Here is a 20,354-nt window from a genome sequence, read left to right as displayed (position 1 = left end):
CTCTAATTAAAAAATCTGAATCATAACAGGAAAATATCTACCATTTTATTTTTATTTCAATTCTGAAAACGTGAGGGTCAAATCTCAGCATGTTTTCTCAAAATTTGTAGAGCCTAATGAAATTCTGTAACCTGTGGAAAGACAGGAAATAAGATTAGATGGTCTAATATTTTTGTCCTTAATCTCTTAAACAGGCATTTTAGTGCAAATTTAGGATCACTTAGATGGCTGCCTTCTCAATTCCCAAGCTCTGGTCTGTCATTTTCCCTAAGACAAGATACCTGTAATACTTCTATTTTTTAATGTTCCAACTCTTTTGAATTGTGGAGGAGGAGGGCAAGGGCTATTGTTCTATGATTTAGTTAGGTTGGCATCAGTGCTAAAGAAGTGTTTTTGCTTACTCAGGCCGCTTATTCCTGTCCTTATTCTTGTCTCTGTAGTGACAGCATAAGCACTTGTGTAGTGAACACAAACTCAACTGGATTCAAAATTACAACAAAAAAATGAAAATAAAAGCAAAATAGTTCTCTTTGAACTCTGTATTACTCCACCAACCCCTGCTGAATAGTTTACAGTTCTGTTTGTGTGAGGATCAGGATTGGGTAAGTTATAAGACGAGAGACACCTTTTTTGTGGCAAAGTGGTCTCTGCCTGTTTACATTGATTGTAAATATATACTGTTGAGCTCCATCTTGTGCTGCATAAAATCGACTTGTTAGGATTTGTTTAGATTTTTTTTTTATTGGTAATGTACCTTAAAGTATTCTACCTATCAATGATTGTGAGGGTCACTACTCTTCACGAAACTTTTGAGGAATGAGAATTTGAACAATGTGCTGCTTTGGCTTTACGACCAGCACTTTGAATGCAGACTTATTTCAAACATAAGTTTTGTTTGGTGCCTGGAAATGTTAATGAGAAATTATTTGATGACCTTGGCAGTTCTGAACTTCGGGCTAACACAACCCTAAGTTATTATAAGTTCGTAATAACTTGTGTGGGTTACATTGCATCTGCAATTGGAAAACTGATAGATTGGTTTGGGGGCTGGGTTGTTATAATAGCTATAGTTGCTCTTCTCATTAATTGTACTAGAGAGGAATGGGGAGAAAATATGATGGTAAAGGGCTCAAGGGTTGAGATAAGGACAGGGAGATCGCACAGTAATTATTGTGACAGGCAAAACAGACTCAGCATAGGGAGACAGTAAGATTTATTGCCTATTACTAACAAGCTAGAGAAGTGAGAAACAAAGGAAAGAAACCAAAAGCACCTTCCCCCCCTTTTCTACCTCCTCTTCCCCAAGTGGCGTAGGGGAACAGCGGAATGGGGGTTATGGTCAGCCCATAGTGCTTCTTCGCCGCTGCTCCTTCTCAATCACTCTTGTCCCTTGTGCTGTGGGGTCCCTCCCAGGGGATGCAGTCTGTAGTGAACTGAGCCTGCGGGGGCTGCCCACAGGCAGCAGCTCTTCAAGCGCTGCTCCCACACGGCTCCGTACCACGGGGTCCATCCCCCAGGAGAAAACTGCTCCAGCACAGGTCCCCCATGGGTGGGCAGCAGCTCCCCCCAGACCCCCTGCTCCTGCATGGTCTCCTCTCTATGGGCTACAGGTCCAGCCCAGAATCTGCTCCGGCAGGGGTCTTCCACAGGCAGCAGCCTCTGTCGGTGCAGGGCCACCTGCTCCACCGTGGTCTCCTCCACGGGCTGCAGCGTGGAACCTTGCTCCACCGTGGTACTCCATGGGCTGCAGGGGGACAGCCTGCTTCACCATGGTCCTTACCACAGGCTGCAGGGGGACTTCTGCTCCGGCGCCTGGAGCACCTCTCCCCCTCCTTCTTCACTGACCTTGGTGCCTGCAAGGCTGTTCCTCACTCCTCTCACTCTCCCAGCTGTGTGGCAGTGTTTTTTTTTTCCCTGTCTTAAATATGCTTTCACAGAGGAGCAAACAGCATCGCTTATTGGCTCAGCTCTGGTCAGCAGTGGGGCTCTTAACTAACATGGGGGCAGCTTCTAGATTCTTCTCACGGAAGCCGCCCCTATGGCCCCCCTGTTACCAAACCCTTGCCACGTAAACCCACTACAGGTGGATGTAAAAATTAGGAGGAATAGCCTTTGCATGTCCCATAAATAAACAAACAAATACCATGTAGACTTCCAGTAAAGGTACATTAGTTGTGGCTTTAGTTTGTTTACCTACTGGTCCATCAGTAAGCATGGAGCTGTGCTATGGTATGTGAACTTGTCATAGTAAATTAATGATGATAATTTTTAGAAAGTATATAACTGAGGTGGGGGAAGCAGAGGGTATGTTATTTCTAAAGCTTAGGCGTTGCACACCTTATGGAAGGTGGAATGGAGTGTCACATCAACAGTATTTTTTGGTGTGTCATAAAAACCAGGAAACATGTCAAACCATATGAAACAGATAAACGTTTTTTGTTTTTTTTTTTTTTTATTTTACTTTTCTTATGGATCTTCTAATACCAGTGGTGTTCCAAGATTAATTACTGCCTCAGATGAACTGCTAGTCTGGTCCAGGTTTAAGATGATGCCTGGAAACCATCATATTTGAATTCCATTCACAAATCAAACAATGCTAAATGCAGATTTTTGAGTGCTTTAACTGGAAGTGTCAAGAGGTACTAGTCACACTGCATAAGCTTTAACTGGATTCCAGAAGATACGCGCATTAGACAAATATCTAAGACTTTGGAAGCGATCATTTTTATTGTATATAAAACTTACCTCCACACACCAGAGGGGAGTTTGAGGCAATTTCAAAGGGAAAAGCATGTAAAAAGCTGTTCATAAACGTAGGAATAGTGAATAAACTGGAAATAAGAGACTACTTGTCAAAAAACTTTTGCAGTTACTCTTTTTTTTTTTTGCAGTTAAAGTTTTGCAGTTAGTCTTTTGTCAAAAAAAAAAAAAGCCAACAACAAAAACTGTTGAAACAGATAATGCTGATCAAATAAGACCATGTCAAGTAGAATGAAAATGATGAAATAAATATTGGCAAAACATGAAAAGAGAGTACAGGGTATTAAAAAAAAAACAAAACAAACAAACAAAAAAAAAAAAACAACAAAAAAAAACACCGCGAGATTTCTATAAAGCCTGGCGGTGACAGACTATATCAAAGAGTAATATTGGAAAGCTTTAAAAGAGTTGCAGTGTCAGCTGGAAATGTTTAAAAAAAAATAAAAAAATATGAAGAGCATGAACCCTAAGTTTTTGTTTTTACATTTGAAGTCTGCTAGGTGCATTTGACAGGCCTTGTTTGTTAGAGATGATGATCTCTATGATGAGCTCTTTCCTACTGGAACAAATCCAAGAAACCCAAGCATATAACAGAGGACTTTACTATTCACTTACCTACAATTTTAAATACTCAAAATGCAGTGCTGAGGTGTTCATTTTATCTCCAGAACTGGTAAGACAAAACTATATTCCTTAGTAACAGAATTATGAATACTGATTCACATTATTAGCTTGCCCTTTTGATACTTTGTATAGTCTAATAATATTGCTGCTGAGTAGCAACTCTGACCTTACACACTGCATGAAGATAAAAAAAATACTTGAAATTCCCCAGCTTTTTTTTTTTTTTGAAGACTATTCCTTCCTAAAGGGTTTGGAAGTATTAATATTTAGCTAGTAAGTACAGATACCATCTCTTACCGAACAAGAAAAGTTAATGGAAGTGCTTAGCAAGAAAAATATTAAGAAATCTCATTCAATGGAAGAGGTTTATTTATTTTGGGAATTGGCTGTAGAAGAAATATTTTTTTAAAAAACTTAAGCATAAATAACATTAGTCATTTCAAGGAATGCAGCTGAAAGAAAATAATGCTCCAGTAATTCTGTTAAGAAACTAAGAAGTTTTAGTACTTGTATGCCTTAGTGTGAAGATGTAAGAAATCAGCATGTATCTGAGTGGGAACGGTTGCTTTTTATTGGCTATAGCAATACTAACTGAACTGTTCTCTAGGAGTCCAACAGAGCTGATAAATGCCAATTTCTCTGATAATCATGTACTAAACTGGCACATTCCACCATGCTCTGTAAAAAGCAAGCAAACAAAAACCAACAAAATGCACACTACACAAAACAAGCTTCTCTCCTCATTCTCCCCTCCCCAACAACAACAGCCAAACAACAAACCTACACACAAGCTTGGTAGCTGGTCAGTGGAGTGGGAAATATTTAGGTTGTAGGACTTGAAGCAGTGGGATGGATGATACAAGCTTAAGTAGAGAAACAGAAAAACAAAAGCTGGACATTATGGTAGAATCCTAGATAAGAACAGTAGATTGTGGATGAATCTTCTCTGGACTATAGAATAAATTCTAGAGGCCTAATGGATAACAGCTGTCTTTTGCATCTCTCTTGATACTAGTAAGTATTGTGATACTGTAAATCTAAGGGAGCTATGAAGACTGGTTGACAACATTCCTGAAGGATATTCTGTCTCATCTGCTTGAAGGACTGAGATCTATTTTTCTCTTATTACAACTGGGATAGTACTTGAAGTGCTGAGACTGCCTTCTGGTGTCTCAGTAATAACATTGTTCTGGGACTTTGTGTGGGGAAAAAAAAGTGCGCTGGAAGGATGGAGTGGAGAACACACAGAAAAGAACAGTTTGTTCTCCAGCTTTTTTTTTTTTTTTTAATTATGTGGTGAAAAGACTGTGTAAGTGCTGTTGCTGTAACAAAATATAAGGCCAAAAAGCACAAGCAAAGGACTTGAGGCTATTTGTGAATTCCAGTGTTGTGACAGTTACAAGCACGTAACTCCTCTTGTATTGTATGGACTGGAAACTAGGGGAAGTGATGCTGTAGGTTTTTTTTTTTTTTTTTAAGAAGGTGTTTTAGAGCAGGTCAGGGGATCTACAGCTTTGTGAGACTGATATTTCAGTAAGGAAATGAATAAGTATGGCGTCTCATTGAAGAATCATAGATATAGAGCCCAAGAATCCTAGATCCCCACAACTTTTGCAGCTTTTCTAAAAAGAATTATTTTGTAGCTTTTTGCATAAATTCCTGCCTCAACACTACAGAAGTGTTTTTTTTTTCTTTTTTTTTTTTTTTAATTGGAGTCAATAAAGTATGGAAAAGTTAGGCTAGCTTAATATACCCCTACATCCCCCAAAGGTTTATGTCAAGTTCTATTAAAGAGAGATTTTAAGTAAACTAGAGAGGTGATAATATGTAGAAGTTTAAAAGACAAAATACTCTACGAAGGTTACTCTGTTAAATTACATTTTAAATTTTATTTCCTTAGGTGTGGACACAGTCTCTGCAACTGACTCAGACCTTCTTGAACTAACCCTTGGGAACCCTTTCATTTTTGGAAATCTAAGACTTCAAAAGAAAAAAAAAAGGGGGGGGGAGGGGAAGGGGGCAAACAAAAACAACAGCAACAAAAACTAATTATTTCTTTTTAAAACAATATAGCTACATCAAGTGATCTGTAGATTTTTCAGAATGATGATTCCTTGTCAAGATAGATAATTTGTCATTGTCCTCTTTTTGAAGCAGCAATTTGACTTTAGTTCCATTTGTTTCCTGGAATATTCTTAAAATGGTATCTTCTCAACATCACTTTTATGCTAAAACCTTGTTGTGTTGTTTTCTTTTACAGCAGGGGATGGGATTGCCAGGGAAAGTAGTCCATTTATTAATAATGCGGAGATGGACAGAGGAAATAAGTATGAAGGAAAGAATATGGCTCTCTTTGAGGTAAGTTTTTTTTTTTTTTTTTTTTTATAAAATATTACAAAAGAAAATATATGTTACCTTCAATTCAGGTTGTGGTAGTAAGATAGAAAACAAGGAAAACCCTCTCCCTTTTTTCTGAAATTTAGCATAGTGGGGGAAAATCTGTGGGAGATTTAGTGGGAAAAACATTACATTTCAACAGGTTGGAATGCTGTAATAAAAAAAAAAAAGCTCATTTTTTTCTATATTCTAGCTTATATATGCAAAACTGGTAAATGTTGGTATGCATTGCTATGAAGAGGAGAGATGAGCCTTCTTGCATTTAAAATTGGTTGTCTATGAATTAGTTGTTGATAACTGCTGAAGGTTTTAATCTAGTAGTTTTAACAAAGCATTATCAAGTATTAAAAGAATCGGGAAATATATTATGTTGATCTGGGGAAAAACAGACTTTTTAAGGAAGCGAAGCTATAAGCTGCAATAGGCCATGACTTAAATATATTGTCCAGTTACAATGTATAGCATACCATAGGTATTTATGCTTTCTAATATAAACATCTGATTTTTAATGCAAGCTTAATGCCTGTTTAATTCACTGAGTAATTACAATCATTTACAGGGCAAAAAAAGTATATTGATATGGTACACTTAAGTGCTGTTTTCACGTTGAAATGGTACTTTCAGTAAGTTTAGCTTAAGTTTTACTTCAGTAGCATCTACTGGTCTTGCTTTGGTGCTTTGATAAACAAGGTCTTTGTTACGTTGCTTGCTCATCTTGTTGTTGCATTCAAGCCACCATTCTTGTCTTCCTCTTATGCTCCTCCCTTCTTTCTTCTAAATATCTTTGCACAGAAGACATGTTTCAGTTCCCTTCTTCTGTATAACCAGAATGCTTGATTTTACTACTTTTCACTAAATCTTAGAGAAGATTGTGCTAGATATCAGTGTTGTTAGTCATTAAATGTCTATTTGTCACTTACAGAATTTTTAAATAGTTTTTTGACAGAAACCACAATCGAGTTTAGTCACTGAATTTCTCTCCTTCAGACTCTTAACTCATTAATATCCCAAATTATCTGTTCAAATAAGCCGCTGTATTCCTCAGTGTTGATAAAATCTCTGTACTTGCTGCTTTTTTCTTCATTGTCCCTAATCGACTTTGAATATATGCTTGCATCAGTTATTTTCAATACTGCCTGATGTTAAATCCTCAGCTGATGGTATAAAGAAAACTATCTTTTGCATATCTCAGATCATGGATCATGCTGTTATAGTGTCTTCTTGAAAACATTCTAGTGACTTCATCACCATTGCTGATGTAGTGTTCAATCTTTTCATAGCATGTGTTTTGTTGTATGTTTCCTAGCCTCATGTTTTCAGTTGACTTGTTTGTAACATTTCATACAAAAGTACAAAAAAGTTAATGTATGTTGACTGTGATTATCATGACTTAATGCCTTCAGGCAAAGATGCCTTAGTTTTTATATCTTACTGTTTGCCATCCTAATCTCATCTACCTTGTAGTGTTTGATCTTGCATGTTTGATTGAATTTCCTAGTTCTGTTTTCCTGGAATAGTTTTATTATATGTGCTTTTTTGGGATTTTTATTTTTAGCATGCTTTGGTTTTGTAGCAGATATTTGGCTGAAGAAAGATGGGCTGACTGCTGTGTCAAGTAACGTTACGTATGTTTAATTACGTGTCATAAGAATATATGTGCCTGTATTTTCAACAAATGCATGCTTTGGAAGTAGTATGCATGTTTTGAGATAAAAAAAAAAAAAATCTGAAAGCCTACAACTGTAGGTTTGGGAATGATCCTTAAGAATTGTGGTTCCTGAGAGGTCCTCAAATCTGAAGATATTTGGTGCTTGAGAGAATTATCAGAGGCAATTATTCAGGTGTTTTTTCTAACATCCAGCTAGTGTCTAATAACTTGATGCTGCTAGTGCAATCCCATAAATATTGTCCCTTATAATTTTTAGAATAATGGCTGTTCTCTAGATTTCCCTTGTATTCTAGCTTTACAAGCTGCATATTGTAAGATTGTTTGCTTATTTTTTTTTTTAAAAAAAAAGCAATATAGCCTTGTAGCGTTGAACTTCTAAAAAGATTTAGAACTTTCTTTTGATTGACAGATGACTAGTTTTTTGTCATGCTAGATTCTGGATTTGAGTCAGTCAGGGCTAGCCCGCTGAGTTTGTTTGAAGTAGCGTCATAAAATCGTGACTTAAACTTTTTAATGAATACAGTTGTCTTAAAATTCCTACAGGAGGAAATGGATAGCAATCCCATGGTGTCATCTCTTCTTAATAAACTAGCAAACTATACGAATCTGACGCAAGGTGTGGTGGAACATGAAGCAGATGAAGACACCAAGCGAAAAGAAGTCAAGGTATTTAAACTTCTCTTTTTGTGGCTAGATTATCATGAATATTTTTCGATGTTTAAAAAAACAACAACAAAGGATGCCTGAAAATAGGACACTTATAATACTGTACTTAAAATTGAATTGTTCACAATAGGACTCACCTTAATTTGTTGTTCTTGGCATCATATTTTAGCAAGAACTTGCTGTAAAAGTCCCAGATGAAATGTGTAAAACTAGGACTCAAAGCAAGCACTGCAAGCATTCCTGTTTCCTCTTCCCTTCTTTTCTTCTTCCTTCCATCCTTTACATGAACAGAAGTATTTTTATCTACCTTTGGTGGGGATGCAATGTGAATTTTTTCACCTTTTTGTTGGTTTAATGATGAATTTATTGTTTATCTCAGGTTGAAATTGAAGGAACACTTGGAAAAAGTCACTTTTTAATTCTGTTAATATGGTAGCAGTTTTGTTTTTTGAGTAGCTCTATATTATCTGTGTTCAGAGGAGGGAAAGGCTCTCTTTAACACATTTCTAAACATATTTGCTTGAAAGTGACAGCTAAAATCTCTGAGGGTTGTCTGATGGATGCCCAAAATTCCTATCTAGACCTCTAGGAAAGCAGTATTTGCAACCTAGTCAATCTGCAATAAAAAGTTAGATTGATCCCTCTGCGAAAGGTTGGAAGCAGTTCAGAAGGAGAAAGCCTGGATAAAAAACATGCAGCCTGACAAATCACAAACTTCTATTCAAGCAGGAATGATGAGGTGGAATTAGCAGGGCTTGGAGAATGAACCACAGAATGAAAACTAGGTATAGGAAAAAGAATCACACAGAATTTCTAGGTTGGAAGAGACCTCAAGATCATCAAGTCCAACCTCTGACCTAACGCTAACAGTCCCCACTAAACCATATCCCTAAGCTCTACATCTAAACGTCTTTTGAAGACTTCCAGGGATGGTGACTCCACCACTTCCCTGGGCAGCCTGTTCCAGTGTCTAACAACCCTTTCGGTAAAGAAGTTCTTCCTAACATCTAACCTAAACCTCCCCTGGTGCAACTCTAGCCCATTCCCCCTCATCCTGTCACCAGGCACATGGGAGAACAGGCCAAACCCCACCTCACTACAGCCTCCTTTAAGGTATCTGTAAAGAGCAATAAGGTCGCCCCTGAGCCTCCTTTTCTCCAGGCTGAACAAGCCCAGCTCCTTCAACCACTCCTTGTAGGACTTGTTTTTCAGGCCCCTCACTGGCTTCGTCGCCCTTCTCTGGACTCGCTCAAGCACCTCCAGTGTCCTTCTTGTAGCGAGGGCTCCAAAACAGAACACAGTACTCAAGGTGCGGCCTCACCAGAGCCGAGTACAGGGGGACGATCACCTCCCTAGCCCTGCTGGCCACACTGCTTCTTATGCAAGCCAGGATGCTGTTGGCCTTCTTGGCCACCTGAGCACACTGCTGGCTCATATTCAGCTGACTGTCCACCATCACTCCCAGGTCCTTCTCTGCCAGGCAGCTCTCCAACCACTCATCTCCCAGCCTGTAGCTCTGCTTGGGGTTATTGCGCCCCAGGTGGAGGACCTGGCACTTGGCCTTGTTGAACTTCATGCAGTTGACCTCAGCCCATCGGTGCAGCCTATCCAGATCGTCCTGCAGAGCTTTCCTACCCTCGAGCAGATCGACACATGCGCATAGCTTGGTGTCATCTGCAAACTTACTGAGGGTGCACTCAATGCCCTCATCCAGATCATTGATGAAGATATTAAAGAGGACCGGCCCCAGCACCGAGCCCTGGGGAATGCCACTAGTGACTGGCCTCCAACTGGATTTGACTCCATTCACCACGACTCTTTGGGCCCGGCTATCCAGCCAGTTTCTAACCCAATGAAGCGTGCACCAGTCCAAGCCACGAGCATCCAGTTTCTTGAGGAGAATGCTGTGGGAAACGGTGTCAAAAGCCTTGCTGGTAGACCAAGGTAGACCACATCCACAGCTTTTCTCATCCACCAAGCGTGTCACTTTGTCATAGAAGGAGATCAGGTTTGTCAAGCAGGACCTGCCTTTCATAAACCCATGCTGACTGGACCTGATCACCTGGTTGCCCTGCAAGTGCTGTGTGATGACACTCAAGATAATCTGCTCCATGAGCCTCCCTGGCACTGAGGTCAAACTGACAGGCCTGTAGTTCCCCAGGTCTGCCCTCTGGCCCTTCTTGTAGATGGGCGTCATGTTTGCTAGCCGCCAGTCAACTGGGACCTCCCCCGATAGCCAGGACTGCTGATAAATGATGGATAGGGGCTTGGCCAGCTCCTCCACCAGTTCTCTCAGTATCCTCTGGTGGATCCCATCTGGCCCCATCGATTTGCGCACATCCAAGTGCCGTAGCAGGTCACCAACCAGTTCTTCGTGGATAGTGAGGGCCACATCCTGCTCCCCATCCCCTTCCACCAGCTCAGGGTACTGTGTATCCAGAGAACAACCGGTATTGCCGCTAAAGACTGAGGCAAAGAAGGCATTGAGCACCTCCGCCTTTTCCTCATCTCTTGTAACTAAGTTTCCCCCCGCATCCAGTAAAGGCTGGAGATTCTCCTTAGTCGTTTGTTTTGTGTTGATGTATTTGTAAAAACATTTTTTGTCGTCTTTAATGGCAGTAGCCAGATTGAGCTCCAGATGAGCTTTGGCCTTTCTAATTTTGTCCTTGCACTGCCTCGCAACATCCTTACATCCTCCTCAGTGGCCCGCCAGTTTTTCCAAAGATTGTAAACCCTCTTTTTTTCTCCTAAGCTCAAGCCACAATTCTCTGTTCAGCCAGGCCGGTCTTCTTCCCCACCAGCTCGTCTTTGGGCACGTGGGGACAGACCGCTCCTGCGCCATTAAGATTTCCCTCTTGAAGAGCGCCCAGCCTTCCTGGACCCCTCTGCCCTTCAGAACTGCCTCCCAAGGGACTCCACCAACTAGTGTCCTTAGCAGCTCAAAGTCAGCCCTCCGAAAGTCCAATACAACGGTTTTACTGGTCCCCTTCCTGGCCTCGCCAAAAATAGTGAACTCCACAGTTTCGTGGTCACTCTGCCCAAGACAGGTCCCAACAACCACATCCTCCACCAGTCCTTCTCTGTTTGTGAAGAGAAGGTCTAGCGGGGCGCCACCACCGGTAGGCTCTCTAACCAGCTGCGTCAGGAAGCTATCTTCCACACTCTCCAGAAACTTCCTAGACTGCTTTCTCTGGCCTGTGTTGTGCTTCCAGGATATGTCAGGGAAGTTGAAGTCACCCACGAGTACAAGCGCTGAAGATTTCACAACTTCTGTCAGCTGCTTGTAGAACTCATCCGTGTCCTCATCCTGGTTCGGCGGTCTATAGCAGTCCCCAACCAGGACACTAGCCTTGTTGTCCCAGCCGATCCTAACCCAAAGGGACTCAACCTTGTCATTCCCAGCCTCAAGTTCTACAACATCGGAAGACTCTCTATATTAGAGAGCCACACCACCATCCCTTCTGTGCTGCCTGTCCTTTCTGAAGAGCTTATAGCCAGGCATTGCAGCACTCCAGTCATGAGACTGGTCCCACCACGTCTCCGTGATGGCAACCAAGTCATAGCCTGCCTGCTGCACGATGGCTTCCAGCTCCTCCTGTTTGTTACCCATGCTGCGTGCATTGGTGTAGATGCACTTCAGCTGGGCCATTACCTTATCCTCTGGCCTTGCCATTGTTCCCCCTGGCACAGCACCAACAATCCTTGCTTCAGCCCCATCCCCCTTCTTACCTAGTTTAAAGCCCTCTCAATGAGCCCTGCCAGCTCCTGGCCCAGAATCCTTTTTCCCCTAAAAGATAGGGACCCGTCTGCAGCCATCGGGCCAGGTGCTGAGTAAAGTGCCCTATGGTCGAAAAACCCAAGATTTATGCGTTGGCACCAGCCCCTGAGCCACGTGTTTAACAGGTGGGCTTTCTGTGTCCTCCCTGTACCCCTCCCTGCCACCGTAGGGATAAACGAAAACACCACCTGTACTCCCCCTCCATCCACTAACAGTCCCAGTCCCCTAAAGTCCCGTTTGATAGTCTTCAGGCTTCTCTCTTCAATGTCATCGCTGCCCGCCTGGACTATCAAAAGAGGATAATAATCAGAGGGGCAAACCAGGTTGGGAAGCTTCCTGGCAACGTCCCTGACCCTGGCCCCAGGGCGGCAGCAGACTTCACTATGGGTAGGGTCAGGCCGACAAATAGGGCCCTCTGTTCCCCTAAGAATAGAGTCTCCCACAACAATCACCCTCCTGTCTTTCTTGATGGAGGCAGTCCTGAGGCGTGGAGTCGACCTCCTCGCCCTAGGCATCCTCCTGGGAACACTTGCTACCTCTTCCTCAGCTATTGGTCTGTCAAGCTCCAGGGCCTCAAACCTGTTGCGTAAGGGCACCTGGGAAGGTGGGGCCGGAAGGGGAGGGCATTGCCTGCAATGTCCAGCAGGGACCTGTTTCCATTCCTCCTCAACTCCCAGATCCCCTCCCTCTGCTGGACAGCAACAGGGCAAGGGGTCCACCTCCATTTGGGGTGTCTCACCCCGGTACCTCTCCTTGAGGCCCTGCAGGGAGTTACTCCACACGTCCAACTCCCGCTTGCACTCCCTGATATCCCTCAACCTCTCCACCTCCTCCTTGAGCTCCGCCACCATGCGGACCAGGTCATCCACCTGCTCGCACCTCACGCACGCAGTTTCTCTGCCTCCCGCCGATGGCAGCAACAGGCTCTGACACTCCTTGCATCCGGTGACCTGAACTGCTGCATTTTTTAACAGGTAGTCGGTCTGGGTGTGTACCGACTTCCTGGACAGTGCGCCGTGCCTGGTGGAGACCATTATCACCTAGCTAACGGCTGTCGTTAACGAGGTGTTCGTATGGGCGGGGGGAGCGCTCTGCCCTTCCTGCGTGAACTGCCGCGCTAACTGCCGCGCCACTCCCTTCTAACGCGCCACGCCCTGTTTGCCCGTCCTGTTCGCCGCGCTCCCTAGGGGCCGCTTTTGAACGGCTGGGGAGGGGGCGCTGCTGGCTCCGCCTTCGCCTCATCAGCCTCCCTCACGAGGGCTGCCGGGTCCTGGCGGCTCCCTCAAGTAGGCTCGATGCCGGAAAAATTAGCCCTGCCTGGCCCGATCCCCTGCTCCGCTGCAGAACGCGTCTGCCCCGGAGCCGATCACCTCGGCAAAAGGAGAGTACTGAGTTACTTGTCTTTCAGTATGACTGGGGGGGACTGCTAGTGAGTTTTTTTTTTTTTGTCTTTGTTTTTTATTCAGAGCTATGGAGGAAGAAGTAAAAGTGGATAAGAATGAATAGAATCATATAATTATAGAATCATTAAGTTGGAAAAGACCTCTAAGATCATCTGGTCCAACCATCCCCTTAGTACCAATGTCACCCACTAAACCATGTTCCAAAGCAACACATCCAATCTTTCCTTGAATACTCCCAGGGATGGTAACTCCTCACCTCCCTGGACAACCCATTCCAATACCAGACTACTCTTTCTGTGGAGAAATGTCTACTAATTTCCAAACTAAACCTCCCCTGGTGCAACTTGAGGCCATTCCCTCTAGTCCTGTCTCTAGTTATCTGCAAGAAGAGGCCGACTCCCAGCTCCCCACAGCTTCCTTTCAGGTAGTTGTAAAGAGCACTAATGCCTCCCCTGAGCCTCCTCTTCTCCAGACTAAACAACCCAAGTTCCCTCAGCTGTTCTTCACAGGACTTGCATTCCAGACCCTTCACCAGCTTCGTAGCCCTTGTCTGGGCATGCTCCAGGACCTTGATGTCTTCCTTCTAGTGAGGGGCCCAAAGCTGAACACAGTACTCAAGGTGCGGCCTCACCAGAGCAGAGTACAGGGGGGACGATCACCTTCCTGTTCCTGCTGGCTATGCTGTTCCTGATACAAGCCAGCATGCTGTTGTCTTTCTTGGACACCTGGGCACATGGCGAGCCTTGTTCAGGCGAGCGTTGACCAACACTCCCGGATCCTTTTCCTCTGCACAGCTTTCCAGCCACCCTGCCCCAAGCCTGTAGTGCTGCATGGGGTAGTTGTGGCCAAAGTGCAGGACCCGGCACTCAGCCATGTTGAACCTCATCCCATTGGCCTCTGCCCATCGACCCATCCTGTCCAAGTCCCTCTAGCAGGGCCTCCCTACCCTCCAGTGAATTGACACTTCCCCCCCAACTTGGTGTCATCTGCAAACTTACTGAGGGTGCACTCAATTCCCTCAACCAAATCATCAATAAAGATATTGAAGAGGGTGGGCCCCAACATTGACCCCTGGGGAACACCACCTGTGACTGGTCACCAGCTGGATTTCACTCCATTCACTACTACTCCCTGGGCCCAGCTGTCCAACCAGTTTTTAACCCAGCAAAGAGTGTACCAATCCAGGCCATGGGCTGCCAGCTTCTCCAGGAGAATACTGTGGGAGACCATGTCAAAGGCCTTGCTGAAGTCAGGCAGACTACATCAACAGCCTTTCCCTCATACACCAGGCAGGTCACCCGGTCATAGAGGCAAATGAGGTTGGTTGGGCAGGACTTGCCTTTCACGAACCCATGCTGACTGGGCCTGATCCCTTGGTTGTCCTGCACATGCTGTGTGAATTCAAGATGACCTGTTCCACCGCCTTTCCTGGCACTGCGGTCAGGCTGATAGGCCTGTAGTTCCCCAGGTCCTCCTTATGACCCTTCTTAAAGATGGGTGTCACATTAGCAATTCTCCAGTCATCTGGCATCTCTCTAGATGACCATGACCACCGATAGATGATGAAAAGTAGCCCAGCAATCACATCTGCCAACTTCCTCAGCACCCTCAGGTGGATCCCATCTGGCCCCATGGACTTGTGACAGTCCCGGTGGAGCAACAGGTCTGTTTGCACCTGAACTGCAGGGGGTTTCTTCTGCTCCCTGTCCCAAGCTTCCAGTTCAGGACGCTGAGTACCCTGACTGGTCTGACTAATAAAGGCAGATGTAAAGAAGGCATTAAGAACCTCAGCCCTTTGCTTATCCTCATCAGTCATGTTCCCCCCCCATGCATCCTGTAAAGGATGGAGATTCTCTCTTGGCCCTCCTCTTGCCATAAATATATTTATAAAAACATTTGTTGTTATTCTTAACCATAATGGCCAGGCTGAGCTTGTGCTGGGCTTTAGCCTTCCTGATTTTTCTCTCTGCATATGCTGGCAACTTCCTTCTACTCTCCCTGAGCTGCCTGTCCCTTCTTCCACTGGACACAAACTCTGTTTTTCTCCCAGACACTCAGTAAAAGTTCCCTGCTCAGCCAAGCCAGTCATCTTTCCTGTCAGCTCGTCAGCTCGGCACAGAGGGAGCAGCCTGCTCTTGTACCTTGAAGACTTCCTTCTTGAGGATCATCCATCCTAGTTTAAAGGCCTCTCAATGAGCCTTGGCAACTCCTGGGCTAGGATCCATTTCCCCCTTTTGAGACAGGTGGGACCCATCAGCAGCCATCAGGCCAGGTGCCAAGTAAACCTTGCCAGAATCAAAAAATAAATTAATTCCTTTAATGGCCAGCCTCTCAGCCATGTATTTATTAGCTGGCCTTTCCAGGTCCTCTCAGTATCCCTCCCTGCCTCTGAAGTCATAGAGCAATACACTGAAGGAATAGAAGGAAAATAGCACATTGCAGAAGACATCAAAAGGTGTTTGAACGTAAGGCTGTACCTGGAACTTCTTTGAATGGAGGAGAGTTTTGTAGTATGATGCCTCCATATTTGCACTAGAACGGTTTGCATTAAGACTTGACAGGTACAGGAATTTGATACTGGAATAGTGAGCAATGGCATGGAATAAAGTCCAGATTTAGCTTTTTGCTGTTCTTTATTTGTCTGTTTTTGTTTCTATTGCATTTCTCTTTTCATCTGAAGGTGTAGTTTGATACATGAGAACCAATACCGGTAATTCACACTGTTCTCAGTGTGATCCCGGTCCTCCAGCCCACTGCTGCAGAGTTTTTGTTAATGCAGCACAATATTAGTCCATCTCGAAGTGACTGGCCAAATGAACAGTGTACTTACTTGTATTCCACCAAATAGTGGCTTGAAAGTGTGATTTGTACGAGTGGTGTTTTTTATTTTTTTTCCCACTTTAGTGTTTGAAATTACATGATAGTTAAGTAGTAAGAACAGCATGATAGGGGATTGAAGCACCTCTCCCATGAGGAGGGACAGTGTGAGTTGGAAGTGTTCAGCTTGGAGAAGAGGAAGCTTAGGAGGGATCTCATCAACATATATAAAAACCTGAAGGGAGGACTCAATGAAGATAGAGCCATGCTATTTTCAGTGATGTTCAGTGCCAGGAAAAGAAGCAGTGGTGGTCACAAACTAGAACACAAGAGGTTTTATCTTAACGTCAAGAAGCACTTCTTTACTGTGCAGGTGGTAGAGCACTGGCACAGGTCTCCCAGAGTGGTTGTGGGGTGTCCCTCTTGGCAGATCTTGAAAAGCTGTCTCTAAGTGGTCCCAGGCAACCTGTCTTAGGTGGCATTCGATCAGATGACCTTTGGAGGTCTCTTTCAACATTAGCTATTCTATCATTCCATGATAATTGAGATAGTAATACTGATTTTGCACAAAGACATTAACTTTTTTTAATCGCATTGGTTATAGTCTGAGTGACATTGTGTCCTTTTAAGTACTTGGAAACTTACTGCAATGCTTGCTTGCTAATCTAAATTGACTGCTTTTACCACAGCCTGAGATTTGATTTGAGTAACTTCTTTACCTGGAGACCTACTGTGTACTGTTTCAAAGTTGAGTGCTTCAACAGAAAAGGCCTGACTTTCATGAAGTGTGTATGTAACAGCAGTTCTTAAACGCTTTTGCAAAAATAAAGTGTAGTTAGGTCTGTATTTCTTCTGGTTTTGTTATATCATCTTCTCTCCTTTTTTTTTTTTTTTCTGTTTTCAACTTACAAAAAATGAACAGCTAAAATTTTGTGGGCTAGATGCAGGCCAATTAGTGATCAACTTTTTACTGAGTATATTCAGTATGTTGATAATGCCAGTAAATTCTCTCACCAGTAGCCTGTAACTGGTATTTTGGAAGAAGTTGTGTGAAGTTTGGTAATCAAGAGATAGAGGGAGATCTGCCCTTATGAAGATTTCATCCTAATTCTGGAGGAAAAGCAGGTTTTGCTATCACAAATAATTCTGTTTTTTCAGGAATCTTTCTGAACAAGTAGTCTGTGAATGTTTGTGAAGCTGGAAATTCTGAAGCTACCACTCAATCTCATTTGGTGTTTGTTCATGGAGCACTTGTGTTAAGTGTTTGAAGGAGAAAGTACTTATGGACTTTATTTAGTGCAAAGGGATTTATGGTCTCTGTTTCCAGGTTCCACGAATGGGCACTTTTATTGGTGTGTACCTGCCCTGCTTGCAAAACATCTTAGGAGTCATTCTGTTCCTACGTTTGACATGGATTGTTGGAACAGCTGGAGTTCTCGAGTCTTTCATCATCGTGTTCATGTGTTGTGCTTGTGTAAGATAACCTTTTTTCTTTATTATTGGTTTACTTATTCTGTTACCAGAATGCTGCTGCCTTCTGTTGCATAAGTAAGCAGAGCAAGATTTCCCCATAGAAGTTAAATATCTCTGTGAAATTTAAATATCAGTGCAATTGAGAGATATGGAATGAGTTGAGATGACACTATTTTCTATTATATTTAAATATATGCACTGAATGTCATGCCATTTCAGCCTGTATGGGGTTTTCTTTGAGCCAAGCACATTAAGTTTTAGCTAGAGGTATTTTAGGAATTTTTATTGAATCGGCTTTTAGCAAACGTTTAATGATATAGATTGAGTCCTGAAAGGTTTCATTTTTCACTACTTAAGAACAACTGAAACATAAACTACTAGTATCATGTTCATAAATTCATTTTGTGGGATGTAAAGCCACTAGTAGATTACATTGTTGTAGCAATGATCCTTGACCAGTTGGTTAATAATATTAAATTTTAATTTAATTATATTTAATTGGAATGAAAACATCTCTTATTTTAAGTATATTCAGTGGCTGTACTCTTCCAGTCTATTTGAAGTCTGTCTGAAGCATCTAAATCTTCTACTGGAAGATGTAGTTAATTTAGTATTCAATTTACATGGAAATCCCTAACTAAAGGTATGACTGCTTTTGGTTGTTGTAACGTTTTATTAAAAAAATAAATACATTCTTAATTACACTTAAATCATTTTGTCTTGTCTTTCAAAAACTTTCAATTTATTTTTTTTTCTCTATTTCATTATCCACAGACTATGCTAACTGCAATTTCAATGAGTGCAATAGCAACAAATGGTGTCGTTCCAGGTAATCAACAGTTTTATCTTAAATAATGAATGGTCAGAGGAGTAGTCAAAGCTGGAATGAGAAGTAATGTTTGGAGCTTTGCATCAAGTGTTTATTTTCTTGTAATGATTTATATGACTTAAGGCGAGATGGAATTTTTGTCATCAATTATTAGATTGTTTGAATAAAATACAAGATATGATTTGAGCTAAAGGAGACTTGTATAAAGGTAAAGCAGATCTCCTTAAAAATAAGGCTTCTCTCTTTTTTGGCCTGAAGTTGCCTACATTGCTTGATTACTTCTCTAAATGATTAATTTTCTACATGTTGGAACTACTTATACTGTTTTCTGCAAGCATAGCAGCCTAACAGCCAGTCTACAGGCAGAAATCTCTTTCTAGGCATTCTGGGTTATGGTCGTCACCTTCAACCTTTTCAGGATAAATTTAATAGACAAGCTTGTTCCTCTTCAATTATGAAAAAGACATTTAGACACAAAGTTAGCTTTTATAACTCTTCTAATCCTTCTCAGTTATCAACATGTCTGAATACTGGTATTTTCAATTAACATTATGAACTCTAAACAGTATACCTAACAAAAGTTATGTTTTAAGCTTTATGTACATATTTTAAATAAATTAATCCTCACTTGCAGAGATTCTGTGGTTTAGTGAGGGGTTCCAGAACTGATGAATAAATTATTGGGCAAAATTAAACACTCCAATTTGTGCAGAATCTAGAATAATTGTATTTCTCAGATGCACTATAGTATGTAAAATATAAATGCAGTAAGTTTTTTAAAGGACTTATATTTTATAATGTAGTTATCCTAATCACCTTCCAGGTAAGTAAAACTTCTGCCCTTTCCCATGTATTTCTAATGTTTATTGAAAAGATTGTTTCATTTCTGAGTGTTCATAGTTCTTACACTAGACTTGTTTTCATCTGTATTTTTTCTCTTCAGTTTTAGTGATTTTGTTGGTTTGTAAATCAAAAAGCAAAAATTTTATTAGCAATGCATCTATCTTAATATCTGTATCAGTGCATATGTAACTAAAAATTTGTTGTCGACGGAAGGAAGGCACAGACGCTCAATATGAGTGAACAGTGAACTTCAACTTTAATGGATAGCTCAGTCGCCTTTTATCTAGTTCGAACATAATCAACTCATACATATTGCAAAAACTAAGCTCAGAATTGGCTAACACTTCCTGGTCTTTTCAGTTAGTTCTTCCTTCTTTTAGCTACCCTCCCGCCTTAGGGACTTTCCCAATCACACAAGGGCATCGTGTCCTTGAGCCTGATTGGCTCTCAGCCAGCTGCGTGCGTGCCCAGACTCATATGAGTTGAGTACGGTACTTCACTAGCCCATTGCCTCCTAACTGCTCAAGATCCGCATGTCCTACTTCACTTAACCATTCCTCCACAAAAATTAATGTATTATTCACTTCTGGGGGGAGGAGGAGAAAGGTTTGTTCTTGGTGAGCATCGTTAATATTCAGCTTTCTCTTTTCTTCCCTTTGGAAGAGCCCTAACTCTGGAATAAAGTATCCTGCTTCATTCAAGGATAGTCTGAAGTGTATTGTAGGGTTGATTAGATAGTTGCCACACTATCCCTTCTGGTTTTATTGAGCATTCATTGGTAAACTAACTTATGAACTTCCAATGTTATTCTCCAGTGGTTGTACCAGACTTCCAGTACTCTTACTTCATTGGTAAATGTTTTAGAATACAAAATCTTAGGTGGTAAGGAACCTTGCTTTAAAAACATTATGGATGGAAATGTTTGAAAACTGTAAACGAAGAATCTGCTTTTTAAAATGAATAAATTCTCCATCTTATGTTTGTTTTAAAATGTTATCTGCCATGAAGAAGTACTGCTATTCCCATTGGGCATTTTCTTTTTTCTATATTTTTTGGGATACCAGTCTTGCTTCCCTAAATGTATGCATTTTTAGC

General features: G+C 42.1%; 1 protein-coding gene across 4 annotated transcripts in view; it reads left to right on the top strand.

Annotated features, from left to right (window-relative positions):
- The window catches only part of LOC137850478 (solute carrier family 12 member 7-like), an 84,580-nt gene that overhangs the window by 9,645 nt on the left and 54,581 nt on the right, over positions 1–20,354 (top strand). For 3 of the 4 annotated variants that reach the window (XM_068670478.1, XM_068670481.1, XM_068670479.1), the window contains 4 exons: positions 5,645–5,742; positions 7,994–8,116; positions 17,442–17,588; positions 18,362–18,416. In XM_068670478.1, the coding sequence (XP_068526579.1) occupies positions 5,645–5,742; positions 7,994–8,116; positions 17,442–17,588; positions 18,362–18,416 (423 nt within the window). Of the gene's footprint in view, positions 1–440; positions 603–5,644; positions 5,743–7,993; positions 8,117–17,441; positions 17,589–18,361; positions 18,417–20,354 lie in introns of all 4 variants that reach the window. The other variant, XM_068670480.1, reaches the window with a different exon arrangement.

This window comes from Anas acuta, chromosome 2 (genome assembly GCF_963932015.1).
Source record: "Anas acuta chromosome 2, bAnaAcu1.1, whole genome shotgun sequence".
In the NCBI taxonomy this organism is placed as follows: domain Eukaryota; kingdom Metazoa; phylum Chordata; class Aves; order Anseriformes; family Anatidae; genus Anas; species Anas acuta.
This window is presented reverse-complemented; position numbering and strand designations above follow the sequence as displayed.